The sequence below is a fragment of the Misgurnus anguillicaudatus genome, chromosome 14, assembly GCF_027580225.2.
Source record: "Misgurnus anguillicaudatus chromosome 14, ASM2758022v2, whole genome shotgun sequence".
Taxonomy (NCBI): Eukaryota; Metazoa; Chordata; class Actinopteri; order Cypriniformes; family Cobitidae; genus Misgurnus; species Misgurnus anguillicaudatus.
The window spans coordinates 9,998,487-10,018,532 of record NC_073350.2 but is presented as its reverse complement, the minus strand read 5'-3'; the positions used below and the strand labels follow the sequence as shown (position 1 = coordinate 10,018,532).

At 39.9% G+C, this 20,046-nt stretch overlaps 1 protein-coding gene across 1 annotated transcript in view; it reads left to right on the top strand.

Moving 5' to 3' along the window:
• Nucleotides 1–1,884: 1,884 nt before the first annotated feature.
• Nucleotides 1,885–20,046, top strand: part of LOC129427245 (protein NLRC3) — a 59,696-nt gene continuing 41,534 nt past the window's right edge. Inside the window, exons 1-5 of the mRNA XM_073876476.1 lie at nucleotides 1,885–2,061; nucleotides 6,594–6,712; nucleotides 15,922–16,038; nucleotides 16,352–18,169; nucleotides 19,397–19,570. Of these exons, the coding sequence (XP_073732577.1) occupies nucleotides 6,663–6,712; nucleotides 15,922–16,038; nucleotides 16,352–18,169; nucleotides 19,397–19,570 (2,159 nt within the window). The 5' untranslated portion in view covers nucleotides 1,885–2,061; nucleotides 6,594–6,662. The remainder of the gene's footprint in view (nucleotides 2,062–6,593; nucleotides 6,713–15,921; nucleotides 16,039–16,351; nucleotides 18,170–19,396; nucleotides 19,571–20,046) is intronic.

Here is a 20,046-nt window from a genome sequence, read left to right as displayed (position 1 = left end):
CATTGATGGTTTATATTGTGTATGTATTGTTTAGTGTATGTATGTTTCTATGTATTATACATTGTAATGTTACATCATGAATAATGAATTTTAAAAGTTTGTTCTTCTTTTTTATGAAGTTAAAGAGTTAATGTTTCAAAATTGTAAAGCTCATCTTATTCATTGTTTCCTGTTTGTTGTCTTTGATTCCGCATCTATAACATACAGAAGAATCTGAATCTACCTCCTCTGACAGCAGCACACAATTGATGAGAAGTTCCAGTGATAAATCAAACTTTGATCTTTAAAAATTATTTCATACTCTGAGCTTCCGCTGACTCCATACAACACTATTCATTAGATATCTATTTTATCTATTACACACTTTTCCATTCCAGTGTTTCAGAGCCAACTATATTAAAAACGTTGTATTGATTTGATCAAAGAAAGCATCATGCACATTCAAATATCTTTTTGGAGGTGGATTGAGAAATATGTCATTTAAGTTTATTTCAGAAATACATCTGGCAAATTAAATCAAGTTGATTGTGATGATGAAGAATCACTTGATCTCGTTGGGAATTTCAACTTCTTTATATTTTTGTTTCTTTAGTTCTCTAGAGACCAGCACAGACAGCAGATGATCACAGCCAGAACGCTCGTGGCAATAATGCTGGTGATACAAGACAGTGCTGCTGTTTCTCAGTGTGACACTTCTCTGCATCTGATCTGAGAACAGTAGCATTATAGATACCTTACACATTCGTCCATTTGCACTTTCAACACAGACTTTAGATTTTCATAAACGTCTAGAAAATCAATAAACTTATATGGTTTCTATTATCTAAAGCACATTGCAGGATATCTGCATTAACACAAATGTCCTGTAGGTGGCAGTAGGGGCGTAGTTTTCGTTCAATCTGCCAACTACATTTTCAGTGCGTTTCTGCTTCAAGTTCTTTTTTCAGCTTTAAGGATAACACTGAGGCCTAAAACGTGTTGGATAACTATAATGAATCAGGGTGACCCATTAGTACGGTTAACTGCAAACTGTACCGAGATCTGTGGTGGAATGAAGTTTTTCTGGCTGCACGACCTTCTGTCATCGACTGCACCTGTAGAAAGATGTACAAGTAGATAATCTTTGAGAAACATGTACTTTTTATTTCAGTAGAAAAAAATTGTCACCAAATGAGACTTTTGTTGTTAATCTTTTATTGAGTATGGGAAAAAACACATACATAAATAAAAATGAGCTAAAGGAAAACCTAACTTTTTGTTATTTTAGATAGATATGAAACATTAGTTACTACTTAGGTTGGAAAATAATAAAGCAAAACGCACTAGGTCCCTATAGGTTATTTGTATGATGATCTCATACCTTTATTTCCTTTTCATTTATTATTTATATTTTGTATATGTCCTATGTATTTGTTTTTATTTATGTTTATTGTTTTGGTCATTATATTTTGTATTTTGTAATAATTATTGCTGTTACTGTAATGTGACTGCAAGTTTAAAAAAGTAGATAATTAAGAACATTTCACACTATTACTCGTACAAACAAAACAAGATCCTTTAAACCAGAACAGAACAAACAGTATGAAAGTGTGTTTGCTGTTTAAAGTCATTTAGGAATAAATGTGTACTTCATGAAAAACTGAAGAATCTGACAATTCTGTATTTAGTAACATTTTGATGTAAATGTTTGAAGAAACATTTGAATGGATCGCACTGTCAACATTTAAAGTCACTTTAAATTCTGGCTTGTTTATAAAGTTTGCAGATGTATTTAAACAGACTTTAACAATAATGAAAGTGAAAGGTAGAATGACAGAATGCTAAATCACCAATTGTCATTTGATAAAACATCTGTATGAAGTCGAGCACACCTAAACAATTTCTGTCAGTCACAAGAAATACCTGCATCTTTACCTTTCACCATCTACACCCGAAAACAAACACACTTCTTTAAACCAGAAAGCTTGAGTATCAAAGTTACAGTTAGTTATAACATTTAAAGACGCTTACGTGTACTTGATGTTGACTTTGACTTCAGTATCCAGAAACATTTTCATTGAGGTAAGTGCTTTGTTTCAATTAAAAGCAATTTTTTTTATTTTACTAGATTAGTGTATTTATATAAAATTTGATTAAAAGCATACTCATATAATGTTATTTATATGAAACTATTACTGTTATTAGTTTAATATCGTAATTTTAATTAGGGCTGCACGATAAATCGCATGTGATTGTCGTGAGCATCTCGTCAGTTAAGTCAGTTTCTTGTTTAGTAGTAAATTTCCATCACCTGCTATTCAGATGGAGCAGCATTTTCTACACAAAGCTGTAGTTCACTGACAAGCTGGGTCATATCACATACATATCACAGACAATATGTCCACGACAATACTACGGTTTTGTCTAGTAAATCTGAAAGCAGTTGATGGCGATTTACTATTAATCAAGGAACCGGCTTAACTGATGCTCATGACAATCACATGCGATTTATCATGCAGCCCTAGTTTTAATATATATGGTTAAAACTTTATAACATTGTGTAGCACTTATGAAAAATAACCCTGGTTTTATTGTGGTAAAAGTGTAGTAACCATGTTTTTTTGGTGCATTGATTACTATCAGCAAAACCATGGTTTTACTACACTAACCATGGTTTTTTGGTTTTAACTGTAGTAAAACCATGGTTAATTTTCGTAAGGGAGCTCTTTGAGATGAATTGCTCAGTTTTTCTCACTCGAGAATGTCGACAATGTCACTTTGGATAAAAGCATCTGCTAACTAAATGTACATGTAATGATTATATATGTGGGTTTCACATCTTTTAAACAACATCATGTAGACTATAATGTTTATATAAACACATGTAAGTATTAAAAGCTCAATGACTGAATGGATTTTGTCAGAAGCTACGGCGTAGAGCTTACAAATGACTATAAATCGGGCTTAAGAGTAACAAACGAAGGATTGCCTGGCAATCGTTTTAGTTACTAAATGAGAAGGTGTGCACATCCAAACATTAGCAGGTGCCAGAATCCATGAAGAACAAAATGAAACAAAATAGAATTAATAGAATTTTGTTTTGCCTAATCCTTTAAGACGTAACTGATCTTGCTGCCAGTTTGGTTTTCTTTTACTTTCGCATAACTAGGATAGTCTGTTCGTTTAAATGCGGTTGATACAGATCTCAGTAGAGTACTGAGGTCTGCGGAATGAAGTTTTTCCGGCTGCATAACTGTTACTCATATTTTACTGTTGATGCAGAAATAGATTTTCAGTTTTACTCATTATACAGACTGTGTTACTCATTATAAACAGACAAAAAGATCATTTAAATCAAAACAAACAGTATGACTCTGTGTTTACTGTGTAATGTCACAAAGGAATACATTTGTACTTAATGAAAACTGAAAAGTTTATTTATGTGTATTTAATAACATTTGATCAATGTGAATGTTTAAAAACTTCCTTAGAGGAAACTTAAGCCATTTAGTCTCACTCATATCCTTGATCAAACTTTGAGATTTGAATAATTCATAAAGTTTGACGTCGTGCTTTAAACATCAAATGTCAAGACAGCCATACAAACATAACATCTTGACTGAGAATAGGTGAGAAAATGGCTTGACACAGCCAGTGCCGGTCCTAAGCAAACCTTTGTGACGGCCCTCTTGTCAGTGCATTTTTAAAAACCATTCAATGTTGCTGTTAGTTATTTGTCAACTAACCACATAGGACAACAAACATGCCTTGCTGAAAACATTACTTGTGAACATTTGGGGGCAAAACAAAGGGCACTGATGTATTTTTAGATAAGTCAGTGCAAGTTATTTTCAGTTTTGACAGCTCTTACAATTATTTTATTCAAGGACTAGTCTACTCCCTGTCGGGGAAACCGCCTCATATTTTATAGCTGTATATTATTCCATATGCACATTACTTTGAAACCCTGACTGATAAACTTGCTGATTTTAACATGAAACATGTATTTGCTGTAAAGCTGTTTTGATTTAAAATGTGTTGTGAGAAGCACAAAATAAACCTGATTTAAATTGAAATTAATTTAAGGAATCAAATCAAATATAAATACATACTCTTAATACAGTAAAAAAAAATAACCACTTAAAACGTTACCCATTTACCAAACCTAAACAAACTGAAAGACAAACACATTAAAGTGCATAAATGTTGTTAACTTTATTTACTGACAAATTATTAATTACTGAAAAATACATATAAAGTGCAAATGAAACAATATGGAAATTTGAATTTGGAAATCTGTGAGTAGGCTATTATTTTGAAAAGATTACACTGCTTTGTTTGACAATACTAACAAGACTTTAAAATATTACAAACACATACCTTTTTCTTGTTCCATTGCTTCACGTTTTTCTTTTCTTTATTCTGCTCCAGACGGATAGTTTCGTTTTAAAGCAATAGTGGGCATAATTATACGCGCATCGTTAGCACATCACTCTCCTGTGTCACGCACGCGGCCGTTTCTAAATGCGAAGGCTGCAACCGTAGGTCGCATGCGCACTGCACGTTATCAAGCTTGGTTTTTTTAAGTTAAATAAGCATTTCATTTGCAAGTTATAAGCATAATATATCAATTAACCGTTAACTAAGAATAATAGTCAACTTTATAATTGTTAATATTCTGAAATACGTCTTTGTGGCGCGTGCAGCAGCCTACAAATGTGACCTCTGAAGGCTTCAGCCCTCTAGTGGTGCGGGGCCCTATGCAAATTGCGTAATTTGCGTATAGGAAAGACCGGCACTGGACACAGCTAATCACTAAAATGATAGCAAACGTGGAGTCCCTTTGAAGCTGCTTAATGTTTTGAAGCTTGTGCTTTGACTGGACGTGTTTTAAAGCCAGTGATGGTAATAATGGCGTTATAAATAAAAGGCGTTACTAACGGCGTTATTTTTTTCAGTAACGAGTAATCAAATAAATTACTGTTCCCCAGTGGCGGCTCCAGAGATTTTCTGATGCAGGTGCTATGGGGATGATCAACAACACTTAAGAGAAGGTGCTTTCAATTTTGGGGCGTTTCATTAAGGAGGTCGCATTGGACCACCCTTTATACACACCTACACGCCCGCATTAACTAGCCTATACTAGTTCCATGACTATATAAAAGTATTCAAAACAAAGGCTATAGATACAACATACATAAGCCTGCCAATGTAAACCTCTGAAAATATTTCACAGTTCTGTCACAGTCTAGCCCTGAATACAACGGAGCAGCAAACGCAGCAACAGACACTGTGCACACTTCGGCTCAGATCACGAAATCACACAGCCAGTAACCAACACTAGTGATGAATCAGCATTGTTTCTATTGTTGGAGCATCATAGGGTGACCATACGTGCCATTCTTACCGGACCCGAACGCGTCCTGTCCAGGATTTCGGGTGCATCTTCTGGAAATCGTATTTGTCAGCGGCATACGTCATATAGGATTATTATTAATATTATTACAGAAAAGCAACTGTTACATTTTAAGGTAAGAATGAAACAACGATTGTATATCTTATGTTTTTAACTGAATGGCGTATGTGGTCAACGGGTGCGACTTCCGGAGGACGCACCGAGGTCCTGGACGGAACGCGTCCGGGAAGAGTGACAAGTATGGGCACCCAAGATTTGTTCTTTAACCACCAAATTAATTCAATTTGTAATAGCCAACAGAGGGGAAAATCAAGCACTTATCATAGACGTCTTCACAACAAAACAGCATCATCAATGATGTTGACGCAATCAAGGGTCCTCGTTCTCTCCGTATTTATAGCCAAAAGTGCCAGATTACTGGTCCTAGTGTGTCCACTGCTGTTCCTCGGGTAGTTTTGGTGTATCCATTTTGGTGTATTTTACTTGGCTAAATTTCCAAACTCGCTATCAAAAACAAACTGCCGTGCGTTAAGGTCAAAAGTTCACCGGGCGCTGCACCCATTGGCCAAAGAAGATCACATGTTTGGGCGTCATGGGCGAAATTATTATTTAACTCCCTTTTTTAACAACATGAAAACACTATTCAAACATGACATTAAAATATAAATATAAAAAATTACAGACATTTCTTGGGGTGCTGGGTGGGTGCTATGGATATTATAGCCGGAGCTACAGCGCCACCTAGCTCCTCCCTGGCGCTGCCACTGCTGTTCCCCCGTTATAACGCTGTTACCGTTACTGACATTAAAATGCTGCGTGTTACTTTAATTGATCTCACTGAAGCAAGTAGGCTCTCATCCAGACAGGCAATGTTTTTGTCTTGTGTGTGTGTGTGTGTGTGTGTGTGTGTGTGTGTGTGTGTGTGTGTGTGTGTGTGTGTGTGTGTGTGTGCGTGCGTGCGTGCGTGCGTGGTGTGTGGTGTGTGGTGTGTGTGTGTGGGACAACCACATAACCGATGATAATTGGCTGAATTTTCATTGTTAGCCAACCAGAGGCAGGCAGAGTTCTTGCATGATGTTTATATAAACACATGCAAAGTATTTAAATGACTAAATTGATTTTGTCAGAAGCAATGGAGATTGACAATTTCAGACTAAACTATAATAATAATAATAATAATGCTTTTATCTGTGATTAGATTCATCAGGTCCATTCAGAGTCTGTGGAGGTGATCAGATTCATCAGTGGAGATCAGACTGAATAATTCATGGATGATTCACAGACATTCAGAGATGGAGATGATTCTCCAGGAGTCAGGTATTCTTATTAAAGTCTGCATAAGCATTTTCGTTATTTTCACATCAATCAGACCATACACTGTAAAAAAAGATGGACGACGTGATTCGTCTTCCATTGTAATGAATTGGCGCTGCCATTTTACGTAAAAACGTCAGTTTGGAGCCAGGGCACGCGCAGAAGGAATCGGTCGTGGGACCAGAGGCAGAATCGTCCGCCAAACTTGCGCCCAATTTAACCACGCCAATCATAACGACATGCCCTGTTTCTATAGCATCAAATTACTACCTAAAATTAAACTTAACACAAAAAGAAACAGTTGAACATATATCAGCATGATAACAACTACTTTAAAGGACCAAAACCATCTTTCGGAAAATTTTATTGAAAGTGTAAATAATTATTTTTATTTAGACCAGAGTCCCGTTCGTTTGAATGGAGAGGGCAGAGTTTATGACTTGTACTGCCGCCAGCCACCAGGGGGCAATCAAAGAGCCAGAAGCTTTACTTTTCAAGATGTATGAGGCACACCTGGGCTTGACATTAACACTTGTCTGCTTCTCTGGGACAAGTTAATATTTTGGATGGGCAAGTGAGAGAAAATTTTACTTGCCCGAATGGACAAGAAACTTGAAATTGTCAAAAGAAAAAATAATCATTCCACCAACCCCATCATTAAATTAGCCAACGATACAACAGTGATTGGACTCATCTCAGGAGACGATGAATCAGCCTATAGAAGTTTAGCAACTGAAGAAGTGGTGCTCTGATAACAACTTGTCTCTGAACACCTCTAAAACAAAAGAGCTCATTCTGGACTTCAGGTCTAAAGTGCCCTTTGGTTGAAGAATTTTTTAATTGAATGCTCTCTTTTGAAGGCCTGCACAATCTAACTATTAGTAAAATTAATGAATAATAATTTAGCTGTAATTAAAATGACTCGCATGATGACCTATTGACCTTTCACCAGAAGTTCGCCAAAGACCGCATCAAGGGTGCAAATGGGGCACTGATGAGCACAGTTCTCAGCATAAAAATGACAGAGTGACACCCTACAGAATCATAAACTAAGCGACCAATCACAATTTAAGGCCATGAGACCGAAAGTCTACATGAAGTGCGCCATTTGGGACAGGGCCTTACTACAGCATCGTACAGTAGGATACTGTTGAGTCTGCATTGTGACATTAAACAAAGCAGGATGCTTGTTACTTATTAATTCTTTCACAAGAACAACGTAAAGACAGCATGCACAGCTATTGTTTATATTGCTGTGTGTTACCTCTATAAAATGTTAAATGCAAGTCATGTAGGGCTGGACAGTAATTCAAATCAGTATATTTCGCAGTATATGTTTTTTCAATAATGTGCACACTGCACAAATATAGTTTCGTGCTGTTTTAAGATATGCATACAAATCATCCTCCTAAAATTGCTGCACATCAATTTCAGGTCATAATTAATACACGATAAGCACATGGAACTTTGTGCTGCGCAAAAAACACTCATTAACGTGTGCCCAAAAAGCGTGCTTGACTTCATGTGTCCACGAGAGCGAGTCCAAACACACAAGTTTGTGGATCAGAGTACAAATCCTGGACTGACCAGACAACACTGTCTCGACTCGTATCACTTAATAGCAGTGTTACCCATTGTGCAGCTCACCAAGCTTTAATTTATGGCTTGCATGGCAGTAAATAATGTGGCTGATGATCATGCTAGTATGCGCTTTTTCTGTCTTTTCTGCTTTGGACGCTAACTTTATTAGAAAATCATACTCATTATAACAAGACGCACGTCGATAAGTGTGTTCAATCGTATGCAGTATTGCGCAGAGCAATTGTCATATGACATCAAAGTACTGTGAGATCAGACTGCTTGTTATGCATTCAAATTGCTTTTGCGGCACAGTTATTTCACTCACCAATCGTTCTGTGCAGCGGAGCATAAAATGAAGAGAAAGGTGGCCCCCTAGTGGTTCTGTTAGGAATGACAAAGGACAGATAGATTCCAATGCAGAGGTAATTTATTGAATAATGAGTAGAGAGAGATAGAGAAGAGAATCAGCTGCCAGCAGAGATAGAAGAAAACCCCGGCTTTAACACAGGCACGGGTAGATAGAATGGGGACCCCCATACGGGGCGAGGCTCGTAGACCGCTTCCGTGAGCGCCGCGTCACGGAAGCAACAGGGGAAATGGGCAGGTCTCACACACGGGGAAACTCTCCGCTAAGTCAATGGGAAGCTCCGACAACGGCAGAGCGAGCGCTGATCTGACGTCACCAAGAGGGGAATCCCAGCGATAGAGTGGCGGGTGACAGTCTATGGTGCAGGGAGAGAGAGAACAGGAGTTAATGGGAAGCCCAGGCAAACGAACAATCCGTGGGGAGAAAACCCGGAACTCCTAGTCCACTCGATGGAGAGCTAGTGACAAAATGGTTAATCCACAATGCAGGCAAAGTCTTTTAGAAAGTTCAGATAATCCACAATGCAGGCAAAGTCTTTGAGAAAATTCAGTCACAGGCAGGAAACTAGGAAGCAACAAAATATATACTCTCTGAATAATCAGATAACTAGACAAGACAAGACTAGGCGACGAGGTACAAAGACAAACTCGCACAGAACAGAAAACTGAGGGAACTTAAATAGCAAACCGATTGGGCGATCAACGAGGATCAGCTGTGAGATTACGTAAGTGAGAAATCAACGAGCAAAAGGAATCACCTGTCAAGAAGGAAGTTATGAGCATATTCTAACCAAGGTAGCTGTTGGCACCAGGAGCTCGGATACTGAGATGTCAGACAGCGGAGCGCCAAGATCCTGATTAGCCCGTTCGCATTGCCCATTGGTCTGTAGGTGATAACCTGAAGACAGGCTGGCAGTGGAGCCGATCTGCTTACAGAATTCCTGCCAGAAACGAGAGATAAACTGAGGACCCCTATCTGAAACAACGTCTGTGGGCAGACCATGTAAGCGAAAGACGTGTTCAATCATGACTTGAGCTGTTTCCTTGGCAGTAGGAAGCTTGGGCAGGGGAACAAAATGAGCCGGTTTGGAGAAGCAGTCAACTATAGTCAAAATTACTGTGTTACCCTTAGAACTAGGTAAATTGGTAACAAAATCAATAGCAATATGGGACCAGGGATGGAATGGGATAGGAAGGGGCATAAGTTCACCAATGGGCGCTAAATGAGAAGCCTTATTACTGGCACAAACTTGACAGGCTAATACAAAGTGTCTGACATCCTGACCCATTGAGGGCCACCAAAAACGTTGACGAACGGCTTCCAACGTTCTCCGAACACCTGGATGACAAACCAACCTGGATTCGTGACCCCACCGGATGACCTCAGAGCAGAGCGCTACCGGTACCCACAATCGACCTGCTGGACACCCCTCTGGCACTTCCCCCTCTCGGCCGGCCTGCTCAACCCGCTGCTCGATTCCCCAGCGCAGTGAACCCACCACTCGCCCCTCCGGGAGAATGGTTTCGTCTCTGGTGGGCTCGGGATTATGGAACATGCGGGAAAGGGCATCGGGCTTAGTATTTCGGATGAATCGCTGGTAAAAATTGGTGAACCCCAAGAAACGTAACAGCTCCTTATGGGAAACGGGGACAGGCCATTGAGCGACCGCTTTGATCTTGGCTGGGTCAGGACATATCTCACCAGCGGCATTCACAAAACCCAGGAACGAAACTGACCTCTTGTGGAACTCGCACTTCTCCGCCTTAACAAATAACTGATTTTCAAGAAGCCTCTGAAGGACTCTGCGAACGTGTAGAGTGTGTTCCTGCATAGAGGGAGAAAAGATGAGAATATCATCTAAATACACAAAGACAAATTTGTCAATCATGTCTCTCAACACGTCGTTAACCAGAGCCTGAAAGACAGATAAAGCGTTCGTGAGCCCGAACGGCAGAACGCAGTACTCAAAGTGTCCAGAGGGGGTGTTAAACGCTGTCTTCCATTCATCGCCCTTTCTCATGCGCACCAAATGATAGGCATTGCGCAGATCGAGTTTGGTAAAGAACTGTGCTCCCTGTAAAAGCTAAAAAACAGTAGACATTAAAGGCAGGGGGTACCTATTCTTAACAGTAATGTCATTAAGACCTCTTTAATCAATACAGGGACGCAGGGAGCCATCCTTCTTTTTAACAAAGAAAAACCCTGCCCCAGCGGGCGAGGTGGAGGGACGGATGAGACCAGCACGTAAGGCATCATTAATATATTGGTCCATCGCCTCTCTTTCTGGACTGGAAAGGGAATAAAGTCTACCTTTAGGGGGAGAAGAACCTGGTAGGAGATCGATGGCACAATCATATGGCCGGTGAGGAGAAAGGGAGGTGGCCTGGGCTTTACTGAAGACCTGGCCGATGTCGGCATACTTCCCCGGGACTCCGGTCAAATCGGCCACCAGTACCTGAGGAAGAGAAGACACAGAGAGAGAAGCTGCAAAACCCAAACACGAAACATGACAAGATCGAGACCAAGATAACACAACACTACGTTGCCAATCAACGTGAGGATTGTGCTGCGCCAACCATGCATGCCCCAAAATGATGGTAGAGATGGAAACATGCAGAAGGTGCAGCACAATCTTCTCACGATGATTGTCAGAAATAAACAAACTCACAGAGATGTGAGATCTGTGCCATCTGTTGCCCTTGGAGAGACCAAACATCAAGGGGCGACTGGAGCGGAACAACAGGAAGACCCCAAGCACGGGCCAGACTCTCTTCAATAAAGTTTCCCTCTGCACTGGAGTGAAGAAGAGTGACAGTGGAATGGTCCTGCCCGGCGAAGGACAATCTCACTGGTAGTTCTGTGCACATAGTCGGGGAGAATTTGGAAACTGTAGCGCCCACCAGGACTCCCGTCTTCACTGATGGGCGGACCCTTTTACCGGACATGTTCTAGCTATGTGCCCGGGCTTCCCACAATAGAGACAACGATTATTGCGGAGTCGACGATCCCTCTCTCTCTTTCTGACAGGCGAAGACCCCCAACTTGCATGGGTTCAGACTCGACAGGGGTAGAGCTGGGAACGAGCTCCGGTTGAATGGGATGAGAGAGAATGGTGCGTTGACGAAGAGAGCCCCGTTGACTACGGAGGAGCCTCCGTGCTTCAACCCTGAGCGCTAGATCGATAATACCCTCCAGTGAATGGGGAAGTTTGTGCGTGGCAATCTTGTCCTGAATACCATCAGCCAATCCATCGACGAACTGGGCACGGAGGGCCTCCTCGTTTCAGTGGCAGCCAGCCGCTAAGGTCTTAAATTCAATAGCATATTCAGTGACTGAGGATCTACCTTGAACTAGCCGCACCAGTTGAGCAGCGGCGGCATCCCCACGCACAGCGCGGTCAAAAAGTCTCTCCATTTCCTCTCGGAACATTTCAAAAGATCTGCAACAGGGGTCTTGGGCATCCCAGACAGCAGTCGCCCAGTCGCGGGCATTGCCAACCAGGCGAGTAATAACATAGGCCACCTGGGTGCGCTCCGAGGCATAACGGCGGGGCTGGAGAGCAAAAATGAGTGAACATTGGGACAGGAAAGCCCGGCAGGAAGACGGATCACTGTCATAGGGCGGCGGGTTGGTGACATGGGGCTCCGCTTCAGACAGCAGCATAGATGAAGTGGTATCGCGACGGACCTGGTCAAGACAAGAGGTTAACTCCGCAACCCGTGCCGTGAGATCGCCCACCTCCTGAGCAGTGGAGGAAAGCTGTGCAGAGTGTTGCCCCAACCAGGAGCGCCGTCTTCAGCGAATTAACCTCCGCGGAATCCATTCTTGGCGAGTTTGTCCTGTTAGGAATGACAAAGACAGATAGATTCCAATGCAGAGGTAATTTATTGAATAATGAGTATAGAGAGATAGAGAAGAGAATTAGCCGCCAGCAGAGATAGAAGAAAACCCTGGCTTTAACACACGCACGGGTAGATAGGATGGGGGCCTCGATACGGGGCGAGGCTCGTAGACCGCTTCCATGAGCGCGCGTCACGGAAGCCACAGGGGAAACGGGCAGGTCTCACACACGGGGAAACTCTTCGCTAAGTCAACGGGAAGCTCCGACTACGGCAGAGCGAGCGCTGATCTGACGTCACCAAGAGGGGAATCCCAGTCGATAGAGTGGCGGGGTGACAGTCTATGGTGCAAAGAGAGAGAGAGAACAGGAGTTAATGGGAAGCCCAGGCAAACGAACAATCTGTGGGGAGAAACCCCGGAACTCCTAGTCCACTCGATGGAGAGCTGGTGATAAAAATAGTTAATCCACAATGCAGGCAAAGTCTTTGAGAAAGTTCAGATAATCCACGATGCAGGCGAAGTCTTTGAGAAATTTCAGATAACCCAAAATGCAGGCAAAGTCTTTGAGAAAATTCAGTCACAGGCAGGAAACTAGGAAGCTGGAAAACAGCAGAAAACACAGAAATATATACTCTCTGAATAATCAGATAACTAGACAAGACAAGACTAGGCGACGAGGTACAAAGACAAACTCGCACAGAACAGAAAACTGAGGGAACTTAAATAGCAAACCGATTGGGCGATCAACGAGGATCAGCTGTGAGATGACGTAAGTGAGAAATCAACAAGCAAAAGGAATCACCTGTGAAGACGCGCAAACGTGACCTGTCAACAAAACACAACAAACACAGGAAAAGCAGAGCACACGGCAGCCGGTAAGACAGAAATCATGACAGGTTCGGGGGGCACTGCATACGTACATTATAATAATGCTTAGCATTGAACTCCTGTTTTTTGTCATTAAGAGAAATCATCTTGTCTCAGTTACAAATTTGGTAAATTGGGTAAATTAGGTAAATTATAAAGAATTATTCGCCCTTGTATTTATTGCATTGCAACAGATTGACAGATTGCTATTTATGACTGGATGTAACTTTTAATACTTTGCAGTAAAAGTGGCTCTCCTATTGACTCTGACCTATCAGTGTGGCTCTCATTAAAAAAATAGTGAAGACCACTGCTTAAGAGAATTGGAAGGAGATTGGGAAAATTTAAGCGATGAGACAACAACACAAGCTCGCATTCTTTGCGTCATGTCATTATGCCAATTCGGCATCATTGAACATACACTACAGTCCAGTAGGTGGCGGAAATACACATTTAATTGGGTTTGCCAACAGCCATACAAAAGAAACAAAGAACACGCACAGAACGTCCCAATTTCAGTTATCAATCCAATGTGGTGTTAACATGTCATTTTAAGTGGATTACAAAAGTTATAAACCGCTCAAACCGTTTAGTTTTTTAATTGGTTTGGCTCTTTTTATTCCGATTGAGGTGTTTATGCATTTTTATTCATTTTGAACATTTAAACTGATTACAATTGTACATGTAAACGCAGCTACTGTTATTATGAAATGAATTAATCTGGTTGGGACTTTGGAGTGGTTCATGTCAAGTCACAGCTTCCAATGACGACACCATATAGTGATGGAGAACTGTAGATGTAATGCAACACAAACTGTATTATGGATGAGAAAAATTAGACTTAAGCCATCAAGTGCCCAGGGTATAAAAGGGGAATGATGAGAAATGTGCAAAAGAGAAAAGTATGTACGCAGTTATGACATTTGTCTCATTATGAGTATAATATGTATATAATGTGTAATGTTTTTTTCTGTCCAACTATCCTATGTAACATTAATAGCGTACTACCATTTAAAAGTTTTAGTCTCTCACTTTTTTCCCACAATTACTTTAATAGCAAAATGATCAAAACTATGGAACTATGAAAGTTCATACCGGGACTGAAGAATTAGTTATTAGACTTATCTATTAGTTTCAGACCCCTGCATTACAGCATTTATCACTGACTGACGTTCAAGTGCACCTTATTGTTATTAAACGTGAGCCTTAAAGAATTACTCCACTTTCTTAAAAAAATCTTTTAGAAAATATTTTAGATCTTTCAGTTGATTAAATGTAATGTTACAGGGTCCACCCATAGTCCACGACCTTCAAGTCCAAAAAAAAGTGTGTCCATCCTTCACAAATTAAATCCGAACGGCTCCAGGATGATAAACAAAGGTCTTCTGAGGGTAATCCACACGGTGTTGTTGTAGAAATATCCACATTTAAAACTTTATAAACCAAAATAACTCGCATCCAGAAAATGCCGCCATCTTAGTCGCATCCGCATTCAGGATGAGAGCTTACGCAGCGTACGGAGGTTTCTCTGCTGTTTAATATCGTTTTTGGCCGAAATATCCCTTTAAATGCAGTTTAAAATTGTAGGGTGGTGCCAAATCCTGACAAAAGGTAGCTGTGTCACAATCTCGGCCCTATATGGGGAGGCTGCAGACCTGGAGGCAGTAGATCAAGTTTTACGCCCCTGTTGCTCCTCATGCGTCCAGTAGGCGGAGAGGGAAATACAGCTAGGATACTAGCCAATTTAAACAACCGTTTATGAGCACTATTTATTAATATTACACATTTAAATGAAAATTGTATAAACTTACAGTGTACACTGCAGTCTGCACACTACGGAACCACAGACAGTAAAAAAATCCATATAGTCCAGGTCTGGTCATCTTGGTTTTTATTATTGGATATAAAAATAAGGATCATGGGTTTAAATAGTTTTGCAATATGATACGAGTGTATATTAGCGTGTTTTCCTGTGGCATTTGAAATCGATTGGACCCGGAAGCGTCACATGATGACGTCACACTTAACTATTTATGTAAACAATAAGGTACGAGAGGCTGTGCTGTATCGTGAATAAGTAACGGCTGAAGGGCCCCTTCAGCCGTTACTTATTCACGATACAGCACTTGCCTCGAGTACCTTATTGCTTTTATAAAACGGTTACCACACAATATTAACTAACTACACTCTTTATAGAGCAGATTTACCCCAAACTTTCTGCTCTACACGTTCTTCACCTACAGGTGGTTACTGTTATGCAGGCTTTCTGACTGTTAGCTATCGCCCAAGGCTAGACAAAATATTCTAGCTTTCTGATTAACATATTGGCAGCATTTCTCAGTAAAAGCTTATAACTACTTTTTTGTGTGTTATTGTAAAACAGTTTAATGCGTAAAGAAAAATAAAAATTAATATTACGCTGTTGCAGTAAAAGTGCATTTTCTAAGATGGCAGGCTTTAAAGAAGAGATCAAGTCTTTTCTTTTACAATCTCAAGATGAATGGAAAAAAATATTTCTTTAAAGATTCCTTTAAACATCTATAATGTCTTGTTACAGATCAGTCCATCAGAAGATATTAGACTCACCTGAGATGAGTTGTGTGTCCATGAAGAGTGACTGGTCTATGATTGATCCAACAAACGTTAAAGGTGAAGAAACATCGCCTGATCAGAGGTACAACAGTTCTGTAAAGATTTCATAATAGGAGCTTAAAAACTCAAGAACCAGAACTGCCCGTTTTATAATGTGTTTTTAACCATGAACCACGCTAACACATTGTATTATACCAAATACACCAAATAACATTGTTTTTAGCAATGAAATAGGTGCTCTTTAATGTTTTTTTTTTTTTTTAAATAAACACATAAGCAGATATCATTTGCATTATATTAATATTAGTTTAGATGTAGGTATGTTAGTATTTCCCTTACATTGGTCTCATTATGATTTATTAATGCACTTTATTTTATGTAACAATCTGTTTCAGTTATGATTGTAAGTTTGCTGAAGTTCAAAGCACATTCAGATCAAATCTGAGGAAGAAGTTTGAATGTTTGTATGAAGTAACATCAAATAAGAGAAACCCAACACTACTGAATGAGATCTACACAGAGCTGTACATCACAGAGAGTGAAAGTGGAGAGATCAGTAATGAACATGAGGTGAGACAGATTGAGACACAATCCAGAAGAACAACAACAGAGGAGACACCAATCAAATGTAAGGACATCTTTAAACCTTTACCTGAACAAGACAAACACATCAGAAGTGTGCTGACAAAAGGAGTCGCTGGCATTGGAAAAACAGTCTCTGTACAGAAGTTCATTCTGGACTGGGCTGAAGAGAAAGAGAATCAGGACGTCCACCTCATATTTCCACTTCCTTTCAGAGAGATCAATCTGATGAAAGACAAACAACTCAGTCTTTTAGATCTTCTTCATCTTTTCTTCCCAGAAACAAAAGAAATGGAAATCTTCAGTGATAAATATAAAGTGTTGTTCATCTTTGATGGTTTGGATGAGTGTCGTCTGTCTCTGGATTTTCACAGCAGTGATGAGCGTTTATGTGATATAAATGAATTAACCTCAGTGAACGTGATGCTGACAAACCTCATCAAGGGGAATCTGTTTCCATCTGCTCTCATCTGGATCACCTCCAGACCAGCAGCAGCTGATCTCATCCCATCTGAATGTGTTGATCGAGTCACAGAGGTACGAGGCTTCAGTGATCCACAGAAGGAGGAATACTTCAGGAAGAGAATCAGTGATGAGAGTCTGTCTGATCAAATCATCTCACACCTGAAGTCATCCAGGAGTCTCTACATCATGTGTCACATCCCAGTCTTCTGCTGGATTTCAGTCACTGTTCTAGAGAGAATGTTGAGTGAAGCAGAGAGTCAAGAGATCCCCAAAACTCTCACTGAAATGTACACACACTTCCTGATCATTCAGATAAACATCAAACATCAGAAGGACTATGAGAAGAAAGTGAAGGATGAAGACATGATCTTTAAACTGGGTAAACTGGCTTTTGAGCAGCTTATGAAAGGCAATCTGATCTTCTATGATGAAGACCTGAGAGATTGTGGCATTGATGTAGCAGAAGCATCAGTTTACTCAGGATTGTGTACTCAGATCTTAAGAGAAGAGTTTGGCTTGTATGAGAGGAAAGTTTATTGCTTTGTTCATCTCAGCATCCAGGAACATCTAGCAGCTCTTTATGCTCACATCTCCTTCACAAACAACAACATCATTGTGTTTGATGAAAGTCCTAAACCTGGTTGTTTTTCTAAAATTCAAGATGAAGTGAAACGTAACTCGTCAAAACAGGTTTCATTATCCGAGTTCCATTACAGAGCTGTAGATGAAGCTTTAAAGAGTAAGAATGGACATCTGGATCTTTTCCTGCGTTTTCTTCTGGGTCTTTCACTGAAATCCAATCAGATTCTCTTACAGGATCTACTGACACAGACGGGAAGATTCTCCTACACGAAAGAGGAAACTGTTGAGTACTTTAAACAAAAGCTCAATGAGAATCTGTCTACATACAAATCCATCAATCTGATTCACTGTCTGAATGAACTGGGTGATGATTCACTGGTGCAGGAGATTCAACATTATGTAAAATCAAGTTCAGTAGGAAAGTTCAAACTCTCCTCTTCACAGTGGGCAGCTTTAGTTTTTGTGTTGTTGATGTCTGAGAGTCTGGATGAACTTAATCTAAAAACATTCATTGGAGATGCAAATAAAGCAGATGAAGTTCTTGTGAGACTACAACCTGTGATCAAAGAATCCAAAAAAGTTCAGTAAGTAAAACTAACAACAATAAAACTAAACAGTATATTGTGTTATTTCTTAAGATATCTTCACAACCTGAGTACATATGTACACATGTCGCTTTGGACTTGCGCACCGGCCGTTTATTAATATTTAATAATTATGCGGGCCCACAATCACAACCGAACCAGTGTCAGGTACAAAATTAGTCACAGGTGTACATGTAATCAATTGCTCAGTAAGAATGGGAGATACCAAAAATACCATTACAGGGGGACCAATAATTGTCACAGAACATTACAAAGTATAATCAATAATCACACATCATAATTATATACATTTTACAAATATGAAGTTAGATCCAATTCTTCATTCAAACCAGGAAAAATAGTAGCTTTTAGCTGAAAAATCGAAAAAGGCTTCCCTTTGCAGAAGTCTTTGTAATCGATTTCCCTTTCTGAGAGATCCAGTCACAATTTCCAAACCAATAATTCTTACGGTAGAAGGATTAGAGTCATGTGTAGATGCATAGTGTACTGCCATGGGGTAATCTTTTTTTGTACGAATTGCATTTTTGTGATCCCATAGTCTATCTTGCAGTCTACGTTTGGTCTGTCCCACATAAAAACAGTTACAAGGACATTGAAGCCTACAAATTACATGTGTACTTTTACAATTGATAAAAGATCTGATTAAGTAAGTTTTCTTTGTGCACATATCTGCAAATGATTTTGTTTGAATTACATTCTCACAATGATTACAGTGTCTACTCTTAAACATCCCTTGTATTCCTCTGTCCAATGTTGTCTGTTTAATAGAGGGTAGGTTACTTCTCACAACTTTGTCTTTAATTGTAGGAGCTTTTTGTAGCTCACTATTGGAGGCTGCTGAAAGGTCTCACATAGACATGGATCACTTTGTATAATTCCCCAGTTCCTCTTTATTATATGCTTAATCTTATGCGAGACAGTACTGAATTCCATAACAAAATATGGTTGAGTGGAGCTGTTCTTCTTACTTTAAGAAGTATATCTGATGTATGACTTATAATCAGATCAGTTAAAAGATATCACAGTTTAATAGTGTGATCTAGTGTTGTGGTATCAAAGGTTTTGTTTGAAAGACTGTGTGAAGTTTCCTAATGTCACTGTGATGTCTTCAACAATAACTCAAAACTCTCAAGTGTTGTTACTGTAAGTAGCTTCAGCATTAGAGATTCCTGCCTAAGATCTTGTTTTTGATTTTTCTTCCTACAGATTGTGTAATTGTTCTATCACAAATGAAGGTTGTGCTGCTTTGAATTCAGCTCTTAGATCAAACCCATCACACCTGAGAGATCTGGACCTGAGCTGGAATGATCTAAGAGATTTAGGAGTGAAGCTGATCTCTCTTGGACTGAGGAATCCTCACTGTAAACTGGAGATACTAAAGTAAGATTGTCAGGGCTCGCAAAATTTCTAAATCCCTGGTAGCCCTTCGGGCAGGTACTCTTCAATTTTTGGTAGCCCGAAATAAATATAAGTAGCCCGAATAAAAAATACATTATTTATTGTAGATGGTTGATAAATCCTGTATTTCCATGCAAGCTTACTGTTCCTAACAGTTGGAACAATTTTTGGTTCCTAAAACATTCCATTAACGTCAGTTTTTGGGTTCCAGAACATTATTTTACAAGGTTTGTTTTTGGTTATCCAGGAAAGTTTTCTTAAAGAAAACAAAACATTCTTTTTGTTTAGTTTAACGTTAAAGCAACACTATGTAGTTTCCATGTAAAAATGACTTACAGCTCCCCCATGTGGTTAAAGAGCAACAGTGCCTGGTATCAGACACTCTTCTGCATGCAGGGGGAGGGGCAGGGCTGTGTGCTCTAGCCTCCACCATCACTTTCAGAGTGTGCTTGTAGCAG